At 39.1% G+C, this 12,215-nt stretch overlaps 2 protein-coding genes across 8 annotated transcripts in view; one reads left to right on the plus strand and one right to left on the minus strand.

Annotated features, from left to right (window-relative positions):
• LOC114052094 (uncharacterized protein C7orf50 homolog) overlaps positions 1-12,215 on the plus strand; it is a 338,906-nt gene that overhangs the window by 151,857 nt on the left and 174,834 nt on the right. The window lies entirely within an intron of this gene.
• LOC114052092 (probable G-protein coupled receptor 146) overlaps positions 1,855-12,215 on the minus strand; it is a 47,643-nt gene continuing 37,282 nt past the window's right edge. For 3 of the 4 annotated variants that reach the window (XM_027874528.1, XM_027874529.1, XM_027874527.1), the window contains exon 2: positions 1,855-3,438. In XM_027874528.1, coding sequence (XP_027730329.1) covers positions 2,395-3,396 — 1,002 coding nt within the window. In that variant the 5' untranslated portion in view covers positions 3,397-3,438 and the 3' untranslated portion in view covers positions 1,855-2,394. Of the gene's footprint in view, positions 3,439-8,401; positions 8,624-12,215 lie in introns of those variants that run through there. The other variant, XM_027874526.1, reaches the window with a different exon arrangement.

Raw genomic sequence — 12,215 nt, forward strand, 5'->3', positions numbered from 1 at the left:
AGAAAGCTATGTACTCTAGCATAGTAATCTGTCTCTCTGAAAAAAGAACATTCAATTCAGTTTTCTAAGTCTGGTAAAGTGTGTCTGGGTAGGTTGGGAAAGAAGTCAGGTTTGCTGTTTTATGTAGTTTTAAAATCTGAGACCCTTGAAAGAGATCGATCCAAGTAATAGCTCTCACAAGCAAAGTGTAACCCCAAAGTCATTCTTTGGGCAATTTGGGGCCCAAATTTTGGGGTCAGATGGGGCCTTAAGGGAAAAAGTAGTTGTTTGTAATGTTGCAGCCTAGTGCCCAAGTTCTCCTGAAGGACTGGGTCAGAAAAGGATGAGCTGTAGGTTTAGAATAGACCTGATAATAGAAAGGAATAGACAGAGGAATGGTGTCAGGATAGTGTAGAGAACTGAATCAGTAGTCCGCACCTGGGTTTTTCTTCACTGACACTTTTTTTTTTTCAATAGGAGCTGCTTTCCAAGCAAAGATTGAATGATGCAAAATTATTTTGAAAAAAAAAAAACATTTTGGCTGAGCTTTGTGTAAAGCTCAACTAGTAGACAGGTGGATGGTGTAGATGGTAGTAGAAGGTTTTTTCAGGCAATAAAACTACATTGATGTTTTCTTATCATTGTCATCTACAATCCTGCCATTTGCTATGTGTGTGTCCTTAGGCAAGTCATAACCTCTTTGGGTCTCAGTCTCCTCATCTTTAAAACCTAGGGGCACAGGGGAAGAGGTATAATTGGACTAGATGACTTCTAAGGACCTTTCCATCTCTAAGCCTATGATCCTCAGTGGCTCTGGCTTTATTCACAAGTGTTCCTTTCAAAAAATAACTCACACATATGGATTTTCTTTGTATTCACCTTATCTTTAATATAGAAGTTACTTTCACTTTTATATGGCCACTTCTGATGAATAAATAGTCGATCTTAGGTTACCTTTCAATTCAAATAAGTAATGGGGAGTTTTACAAATGTAAATTTTTAATCATTATGAAGTCTCAGGGATTCCTGTGTGGTTGTTCAGTTGTCCTGTCCCCCTCCTCCCTGCAACATCATACTACGTTTTACCAGAATAGATCTTCACATCTCTCTTATGCAGCACACTCCAACCCAACTAAGTACATTTTATAACTTTTATATTTTCTTTTCATTACATTTTTTTTATAGTTTTGGAAACTAACTTTATAGTGATTGAGAATTAGAAAGTAGAAAATCAGCCCTGCTCACTGTCCCCATAACAGTGAGAAGGATTTAAGTATGTTACAATGTGTAAGAATTAACAATTCGTTTAATACTCCTAGATTATTCCACAGCTTAAAACCAGGCATATACATATATATATATATATGCACATACATACATATATATGCATATGGATAGGTAGATAGATAAATATTCTTACTCATTTTAGATATTCTTACTCATTTTAAGAAGTTTTAGTAATGTCACTGTTGGCATAAGTGCCATAAGCTTTTCCTATGCAACATTTAACACGAAAAGGAAAGAGACAGTGACAACTGAGTTTCATGAACATGTGGACCTTAGGTAGTTGGTTTGTTTTTTTTTTTGATTTTTAAAAAAAGTACATTCCACTATCATTTATTTCCTCTATTTTAATACTTAGTGGATTTCTACTAAATATCTGTGCTTCCTTTTAAAAAAAATCAAGAAAAAAGTGAAGAATCAAGTATTTTCACAATATAAACAAGCATAGTATAAATACTGGATTTCCAAATTCTTGTTACTTCATTTAGAAAAAGCCTAATTTAGAAAAGGTTTAAAATGAGTAAATTATTTCAATGACAAAATGCACATTTAGGCAAAATGCACACATTTTAAGGGAAAAAAAGAGATAAGTTAATAATATTGTAGCTTATATTTCACTTCAGACTGTTTGGACAGCCTATTCTTTTGATCAGCATTACCTTGGCCAGAGATTGACCATCCTGGTAAGGACACACAGGGCATGTCGAGAAGAGTACTAAACTATACCATTTAGAATTATTGCATCTCTTTTTCTAAGGAAGAAAACATAGCATTGTCTTTTTCTTGGACAGGTAACAAAGTGCTTTATAGCCAATCAAGACTTCACTTTACCTTTTAGTTATTTCTCTACCCAGGATTATTAAAACTGGGAAGAAATGCAGAACTCAAGCTTACTGACTCAGTGCTTTGAAAGTGCTCTCAAATGCCAGCTTCTCTGACCTGCCTTAGGTTTCTGTTAGTGTTACTGTGCCACCTCTGCTAGAATAAGCATCCCTTGGTCAGTAAGAATAGCAGCCCCCTTCCAGTATCAATGCGAAGAGCTTCTAAAAAAGTTCTTGGTAAGAAGCAGCAGGACCATGCTGGTGTGGTGAAGTCCCACAGTGCTTGTGCTCCACAAGAGTTTCTTGTTTCCTACGTCATCACCTGCTGTACTGTTGCTCGATCATGAGAGCACCTCTGATGCCCACAGTGCATTTTTTTAATCAGCCGTCGTAGCTTGCCAGGAAAATTTTTGTTGATGTAACGGTAGAGAAGCGGCATCACAAAACTGCTAGAGAAAGCTAAGAATTTTGAAAAATCTTTGATGAAATGCAATATCCGCATGTAGTGCTCATCCATGAGTTTTCCTTGTGAGACAAGGAATGTGTTTACCAGGAGAGTTAGATAGTAAGGTGTCCACAGCACAAATTGTGTGCATACTGTGGCAATCAGAAGCCTGTGCACAGAAGGGTCCAGTCTTCCAGTATCGTGATCGAGGGGTGTGGCCTCCTTCCGTATTCGTAAAATCAACACAAGTGCGTAAAGTACAGCAATGGCAGGGACAACATACCCAATAAACACCATGATGGCATCAGCTGCCTCCTTGTTTTGCATCTTAGAGCACTCAATGAGCTTAGTGGACACATGGCTACAGATGTAGAAGAGCAGAGAGGAAAAGCTTGTAAGCATTGCACCTCCCCAAATGAACCCACAGACATGCTTGGTGTTATACACACTAGACATGTAAGTCCGGGGTAGAGCTCGCTCAATGTAGTAATCCAGGCTGAGCAAGGTGGTGGAATACATGATAACCAGGGAGGAAACATTAAACAAAATCAGCAGTGTGATGTAAACTTCACTGTTAAAGCTCCAGATGGCCCACTTGGTGGTGGTTGGTCCAAGAAGGTATATTGGTGCCACAGCATTGATTATGAGGCCAGCAATGGCAATGTTCACAAAGTAAACATCAGGCATAGTCATAGTAGCCTTGTTGTACAAATTGACCAGGACCAGCAGAGCATTGTAGCAAAGGCCAATCGGGAAGCAGATAATGAGGTAGAGGAGGGAGAAGATGGAGAGGATGAGGTGGAAGTCATGGCAGAGGAGTTGATCCTCACTGTTCTGGGTACCATTGAAAGTGTCGCAGCTCCGCATAGTGAACCAATCGGGTGGTTTTTCTGATGACTTCCAGCTGTTCTGTAAAGAAAGAAGTAATAGCAAATTAGTTTGCAACACATCTCCAGATGTACTGTCCCTAGGCATATCTTAGACATCTGGGATGGCAGGGCTAGAAGAAAAAGCCACGTGCCTTAAACTATCACAAAAACAAAAGCAAGCCATTGCTACATGTCAAAAGGAAGAATCTCTTGAGGATTCAATCTCTTTCTCTGTGTGTTTTTCATGGAAGGGTAATAAACCATCAAAATGACTGCTGTCTTATTAGCCCCAAACAGGGCTGGTTATGACCAGAAACTTTATGATGTAATAATTTTACTGGCCGTGGTGAGTCTCTCTCTAATGTAATTTCTGAATGAAATCTGAGTAATGGATAATTCATTCAGGATGCTCATCCGGAAGCTTTTAAAAGGCTGCTTCAAACCTTTTCCTACATCTCAGTCAGGGGATGGGTGCTCCCCTGACTGATGTATAGGGTGAAGCAGTACAAATGATACAATCATTTCCAGTAACAGAAAATGAAGCAAAGGTCTTGGACTGCATCTCTCCTAAGATGTTTCTAAGTAGCATTTTAGGGCAGGGGTAGGTTTTCCCCATCAGAAAAGTTGTATTCATAGAAGGATAGATCTGCCTTTGCCTAATAGACAAGAGATAGATGAATAGGGAATAGAAAGAGTGTCCTGTACTCATTCAGAATAGGAGAGTCTCTAAGGTACTATGGAAAGAATGTTGACTACAGTTAGAGGACCTGAGTTCAAATTCTGCTTCTGACACTACTGCTTGGATGACCCTTAGCAAGTCACTTAACTTTTATAGGCTTCATTTTTTTTATCTATAAGATGAAGGAATTGGAATAGATAACCTCTGAGATCACTTTCAGATATAATTCTTTGAAACAATGAAATTCTTCTTTGTATAACAACCATCAGCCTTGCCTTCCACAGCCTCATTGTTGTTATTGTTCGGTCATTTCAGTTGTGTCCAACTCTTTGACCCAGTCTGGGGTTTTCTTGGCAAAGATACTGGGGTGGTTTGCCATATCCCTCTCTAGCTCATTTTACAGATGAAGAAACTGAGGTAAGTAGTGTTAAGTGACTTACCCAGTTACTTACACATAGCTAGTAAGTGTCTGAGGCTAGATTTGAACTCAGGATGATGGGTCTTCCGGACTCTAGGCCCAGCACTCTATCTACTTCACCACCTAGCTACTTCCACCACAGCCTCATTAGCTAGCCTGAAACCCCTAACCTACTCCTGTCTGCTATAATACATAGCATAGATATAGTCATATAAATGTCTTCTGATTCATACATAGAACTGGATGAGCTTCCTTATTCCCTTCTCAGTTTCTTTTTCTTTTTTCTTTTTTTCTTTCTTTCTTTTTTTTTTTTTTTGGCTAGGCAATGGGGTTAAGTGACTTGCTCAGGGTCACACAGCTTGTAAGTATTATGTGCCTGAGGCTGGCTTTGAACTCAGGTCCTCCTGACTCCAGGGCCGGTACTCTATCCACTGCGCCAACTAGCTGCCCCATCTTCTCAGTTTCTAATCTGCATTAACCTGCTCGCTGCCATATCTGTCTGGTTGGAATAGTTTAGTATAGAGGCTTTCCATGTATTCTCCCAGTATTAGCAAGTCCATGGATCTATGATCACACAATCACAGAATTTAAGTATTGGAATGGACCTCAGTAACCGTCTAAGTCCAATATATAGATGAAAGGAATCCCCACAATCACATGTTCACCAAGCCCTGCTTCTGCTCCAAGACCTCCAAGGAGGGGGATCCCACCACCTCTTGAGGTAGCCCGTTCCACTGGTGGACAATTCCAATTTTTAGAAAGTTATTCCTTACATCAATCCCAATTGGTCTATCTGCAACTTCCACATATTCCACCTGGTTCTTCCCTCTGGGGCCAAATAAAATAAGTCTAATAAATAAAACATGTCTAATGACAGCTTATTTTCAAGTACTTGAAGACAATTATCATGTCTGCTGAGTCTTCTCCAGGCCAAACACCCACAATTCCTTCAAATGATGCTCATATAACATGGACTCAAGGCCCATCCCTATCTCAGTTGTCCTTTTCTAAACACTCTGCAGTCTATCAGTATCTTTTTCAAACCATGGTACCCAGAACTGAACACAATACTCCACATGAGGTCTAATGACCACAGAGTACAGTGTGGCTATTCCTGGAAGCCATGCCCTCCTTAATGCAGCCAAGATTGCATTAGCTTTTGGGGGACTGCTATACCACACTGATGGTTCATTGTGTTTGCAGCCCACTGAAACCCCCACGTCTTCTTCAGAACAACTGCTGCCTAACCATGTGTCCCTCTTTTTATGTCTATCAAGTTATTTGTTTTTCAAACACAAGTTTAAGACTTTACATTTATCCCTATTGAATTTCATCTTCTTAGAATAAGCCCACTGCTCTAACCTGTCAGGATCCTTTTGGTTCCTGACACTGACATCCAGTGTGTCAATTATACCATCTATGTATCATTTATAGATCTGATGATGATACCTCTGATGCCTTTATCCAAGTCACTGATATAAATGCTAAGTAGTACATTGTTAATGCTTTACATCAGTCTCTAACCTTTAAGCTACTTTTGATTTCTTATAATCACTGCTGGTTGGAATAGGGATTGGGGCAGAGGGTGTATGGTTCTAGAAGTGAGTTTTTTTACAGGTATGCAGAGTAGAATTTCTCTTTGAGGATCCCTGTGAACCTTGGAGAAGGAGGCCAAAGCAGCATCAATCTGCCTTGGAAATTGACCAGGCAGAGTTTCAAAATGATGAGTGTTCTGCTTGGGGGGATTCCTGCCTTATATGATACAAAATTGTGTTGCCTTTCCAATAAGTACATGCTTTTTGCAAGCACACAAGTGCTTAAAAGCAGAAATGCAGTATCTGGAACCATTATTATGTAGAAATCTCTCATTTCCCAAAGTGGGGGAGGGGCATTTCAAAATTGTTAGAACTTTTTGGAAGGATCTGTATTCTCAGGGTGTGTGTTGGTTCAGTCAAAGTCATGGTATTTGTCGTGGAAAAAACACCAGACTTAGCATCAGAGGACCTGAGCTTAACTGTTAGTTCTTCTTTTAGCTACCTTTGGATCTCCAGATAAGCCCTATAATCTCTCTGAATATGTTTAAAATTAATGTGTGATCTTAAATTTTGTGCTTTTGAGATAGAAAGTTTGCTGCTTTCTCTCTTTTTGGTTTCCCTGTCAAAACAAGTATAAAACAAACCTCAGTTTGCCAAAATCAAGCAAGCAAAACTATACCATACCAGTATTAGCATGATTACTTCAATACATAATTGATGTATTACATTAATAAAAACAAATCAGTGGTGGGTGTTCTTTTGCATATACCAACCCCTGTATAACCATTAATTAACCTTAGAGAGTTTTCTGAGGCTAGGTGACTTGCCCATGGTCACATAGCTGGTAAATGTCACAGGCAGAATTTAAACTGATGTCTTCAGTTAGCTACGAGAATTAAAAACAAAAAAAACCCCTAAAATTTCACATTGAGGTATCAAAGTGCTTTAGATGACTGTACTAGAAGGTAACAGGTGAAAAAGAAATGAATTTTGCAATAATATTTTGCATTCCAAAGAATGACACCCAACAATATGAGACAGTGAATAAATCAGGTTGATTTCAATTTGTGTAATAAAGGGTGCATAAAATTTAACCTCTGCCTGTATGGTGTATTGCTTCTCTGCTTGAGCACACACACATCCCTCACATCACTTATAAAAGAAGTATCTACCATCTGGAATGAAAATGTCAATTCAAATCCTTAAAGTAGTAGAACTGCTGATTTCTTAATTCCTTAATCTTCCCCCTTCTCTTGGAGCTCTCTTGTAGCATTATACAAAGAAAGCCTGGTTATCTTAATCATGATTTCCCCAGCCCTCCCCCTCCAGGGTCTTTTAGCTAACTTCCTGTGTTATTTCCTTCCCCTCTCCTCTTCCTCTTCTTCCACCTCCTGCCCACTCCAGTTCAGCATGCCAAATTACTACAGTAGCCAATATGCAGTTTAAATGCTGTCTTTAAAATTGTCATTTCCTCTTTGAATTTTTAAAGTTTCTACTTCCCCTTCCAGAAAGCATATGCCCCCCCAACATGTGTCTGACTTTATGAAAACTCTGTGGGCTCTATGAAAACTAGTGGAGCTAGGAAGCAGAGGTGCCTGCTGTATCTTTTTAGTGATTTAATTTTGCAAGACTATCACACTGTTCTTTTCACCCTTTGCTTTTCTATCAGAATATTATCAGCCATAGACACGTCTCTCTACATTACTGTTAGCGACATGATGCAGTTTTCATTCCATCATGTATTGTCTCCAAAACTGAAATTCTTGTTATTCTATGAGGTTGTGCTGTTCAGCTACCATCATCAAATTAAAGCATGATCCAACATTTTTTTCCCTTTATCCAGATAGGCTTTCCTTCTGAAGGCTTAACATCTTTTATTCCACACCTGTCTGTCTGTACTAATTTTTAAGCCCTTATTACATACCGTGTGAGCAACAAAAGATGAGAACTAGATACAAACCTGCAGACAAAGCACATTTAGGCATGATCAAAAGCTCTGTGGTCCGACTTACGGGGATGGGAAACAATGTATATCATGTACATTTTTTACATTGTTGAAATAGAATCATTTGCCTTAGCAGCTGCATGAGACACATACCCTTATCATTAAAAAGTGTATTTCATTGGCTTCCCCTTCTCCACTCCTCACCCCCAACCCCAATTCCTCCCTGGCGTCCCCTGCTCTCCCTGTCACTTGATTCTCCTTCAGTTTGACCACATCAGAAACACACGTTTTACTCAGAATAACTTAGTTCTTTTTGGGCTGTCTGCATCACCTACTTGCAGCACTCATGTTCATTTTCCCTCTCATCACCCGGGGCAGCTTTTTGTATATCTGCAGGCTCTCACAGCCACACAGAGAAACTCCTACCTTCAGTTCACGCCACACATTCCTCTGTACCATGAAGTCCCGACTCAGTCAGTAAGCAACATTTCAGAAGGAGGAAGCTGACAGAAAAGATCTGCTCTGTGTTTTTCCTCTGGAAACCCTACTGCCTCCCTATCAGCAGTGGACATGCAGCGTGGTATTTCATGTGCGTGTGTCTGTGTGTGTGTGTGTGTGTGTGTGAGATAGAGAGTTTGTTTTTCCTCTAGTAAATTACTCACAAAGTTTCTGCTTCATTTGGCAGGCAGCAGTGGCCCCTCCCTATCTCTGTTTACAGCCAGTTTCAAGAATTGAGAGGTTGTGCTGCATGTGAAGAGAGTGGACTGTACAATTAAACATAGCCAAATCCTCTTGCTTTCGATTTGTTAGACTTAGGGCTTCCTAGAAGACTGAGGTTGGCGTTGGGGTTCAGCCAAACTGTTTCTCTCCTTCCACGTGGGAGTTGCTGCTCAGTCACGATGGGGAGAAGACTTGACCGTTTTTCACTGACTTGGCAGAAGGACTTGGGAAGAATCTCATAGTGGTGGTTTCCTAATAGTTCAGAGTGACAGGAAACATGTTTGTCAGTGGAATTTTTCATTTTGAGAAGATGAACTAAATGGACAGATGTCTGCAGTACTTAAGGGGCAGGTTGTTGTCATAGAGGGAAAAATTCTGATAAGGAGCCAGCACGGACTGTCTTGAGAGGGTCTGGATTCAGATTTTGTCTCCTGACTTTTATCTGTATGACCTTGAGAAAGTCTTTCAACTTTCCAAGGCCCCTAGTCCTTCCACTCTAAAATGAGGGCACTGAACTAGAGGGTCTGTGCAGTCCCTTCAAGTCCCAGTTCTGGGATGAGTGTGTTCGTTCCAAGCCAGTGACTCCAGTGGTAAGCTGGATGATGACAGCGGCAGGGGAGCGAGGGAAAGCCAGATTCCAGGATGCTTAGAATCCGAAAGCGAAAACAGACTTGTGTTTAGCAGTTAAATAACTTTGGGGGGAGTGTATGTGGTGCTAGTACAAACTAAATCAGAGTTGATCTGCCCTCATCCTTTTAGTATTAAAGCTATGATTTATCAAACTTTCTGAACGGTGATTTGGCAGTCTCCTTTTAGTACCTGACCTCGTTCACTCTCCTTCAGATGGGAGCTGCTTAGATTGTTAATATATGGCTCCTAGGGAAGTAGAGCAGAAGGAATTACAACAAGAACAGAATTGTTCTATCTTATTCCAAGAACAACTTAATTAGGGGGAAATTATCACGTGAAATAAAATCTGGTCACGTTTTCCTTTCCTTGTTCATATGATGCCATGGCTACTGGCTGTCTTCATTCCGTCATCATTTTAAGGGCACATAATTCATTTGTTCTAATTATTCTGAGAATTGAAACAGCATTTCCAAACCAGAAGTTGAATTTCGAAGATTAGTTTGTTGTTATTTTATTATTCAGTTCCCTACCGTGGCTCACAGGACAGGCATGTAGATTTCACAGTCATTAAAAATCTGTACCAGTATTGTACCAGTAAATACTTATATTATACTATTATTTGTCTTTTAATAAATTTAAATTAAGCAAAAGTGGCATGACAATCATGTTGGACTTGTGAAGTCAGAAGCAGATTAAATCCAAATACTGTTTTTGGCACTTTCTAGTTGTTTGACCATAAGCAATTCATTTAACCTTTGAGCCTCAGTTGAGGAATAAAAATAGCTGTATTAGGTACATCACAGTATTGTTGTGAGGATGTACTGAGATAATGTATGTGAAAAGTATTGCAAACCTCCAAGCCATATGTGAATGTTAGCTGTGTATACAAATATTTTACAACTTTTGTAAGCTGAAGGTGTCTCAGTTTTTCTTGTTTATCAATATTTGGAATGCTGCCAGGCATGTACATGGCATTTTAAAAAATAAATCACTGATGCAATTATATAATATTGTGTACCACAGATATCTGCATTAGTATATTTTTCCCCTACTAGACTGATATCTCCGATGGCAGTGACCTTACCTTATTCCACTTTTCTATATTCCCTAGTACCTTATATAGTAGGCTGTTAAATGTGTATTATATTATTTTAATTTGGAATACTTCCAGGAGTACTGTAGTTATTTGTGATTAACAAAATGAACTTTAATCTGTGGCCCTTCCTTGAAGGCCTATCACCCTCCTAGTCAGTTCTGTGACTTTGGAAGAAAAGGGGTACTCATCATCATATAGCCTTGATGTCTTCATTGTGTACATGTGGGTCTTTGGTTGTAAAGCCTCAAGTCATTGGCATTATTCTGTAGAGTAACCAAGTGATCATTAAGAAGAAATATGTCCCTGTGTCAGAGTACATTATGTGTAAATAAAGGAGAAAGGAAAGAATGGGAGTGGAAGAAAAGCAACCCTAGCCAGAACACATGAGAGGAGCTCACTTCCATGCTCTGCCCTTTTCAAAGCATCAGTGTTTGATTCAGAGAATTCACAGGTTAGTAGAAAATCAAGGAGCAGGACTCTTAAATGTAAAGTCTGAAAATTTTTATTTCTTTTGCTTTCTAGCATAGGCTCCTCAAGGAGCACTGGTACAGTAACATCAGTTTAATTCATTAAAAAATATGCTCTATGAAGAAAGCGCAACCAGGAGAATGACTGACAGTAATATTGTAAATGAAAACAACACTGAAAGACAACAAAATTCAGATTGCATGCAGTGACCAGTGTTGGTCCTAAATAACTTGACAGTGGAACGTAATTCTTTTCTGTGAAGAGGTAGTAGACTATGAGTACAGAATGTGTGTGTGTGTGTACACACATACATATATATACATACACACAGAAAAATATATACATACAGAATATATGTATACACACATACATAGAAGTATACATAGATGTATGTGTGTCTAGATAACATGCATATTATGTATATGTAACATGTGCTATATATACACATATATATGTAGACACACATATATACACACACAGAGACACATATAGACATGGTCACAGTAGTGAACAATGCTTGACTTTTATGGGAGGGAGAATGGATGGCTAAGGGAAGGTGTTAATGGGAAATGATTATAGGGCCAAACAAAATGTACCAGTTAAACGTTTTTGTTTTTTTTTTTGAGGGGAAGTACATTTGTGCAAGCATTTTATTTATTTAAAAAATAAAATTTTAAATAAACATTTAAGAAAAAGATGCTCAATGTTCCCAAACAAGTTAATATTCCACAACACCTAGGTGAAAGCATCATCAACCTGATAGCTAGAGTGTTGTCAACACTGAAAAAAAAAATGATCACATTTGAATAAAGCATTAAATGTATCTACCAAAAGAACATGCTCATCCTACTCAAGCTTAAGCCCAAGGAACTGCACTAGGATTGTATATGAGTCTGTGTGAGATGGGACACCAAATGAAAGGCTCTATCCAGTCTGCCTGAGTTCTGTATACTGACATGGCACCTGAAATTAAAGCAATACAAGAGTACAAGGTTTAACATCTTAGGAAATGTTTTCTCCCATCTTAATAACAGGAGTGATTAGAGAAATAAACTTCCAACTGTGGCAGATGAGTCACTTCTATTATAATGCAGGTATTCTGTAGATCATAGCTAGAATATTACTGGCTTTAGTCATGGAAAAAATCCTGCCTTTTTCAAGAGGTTAGATCTAATCTCCAGAATATGTTCCCCAACCCTGTTATTTTGACATCAGTGATAGGGCCAACATCTGGTTTGACCAGGCAGGATGCCTGTCTCTAAACCAATGAAACAGGAGGCAGATGCTCTCATGATTTGATGGAAGATTAACACAGGTGACCTGGGA

Source organism: Vombatus ursinus, unplaced genomic scaffold, assembly GCF_900497805.2.
Source record: "Vombatus ursinus unplaced genomic scaffold, bare-nosed wombat genome assembly UNPS02014807.1, whole genome shotgun sequence".
In the NCBI taxonomy this organism is placed as follows: Eukaryota; Metazoa; Chordata; class Mammalia; order Diprotodontia; family Vombatidae; genus Vombatus; species Vombatus ursinus.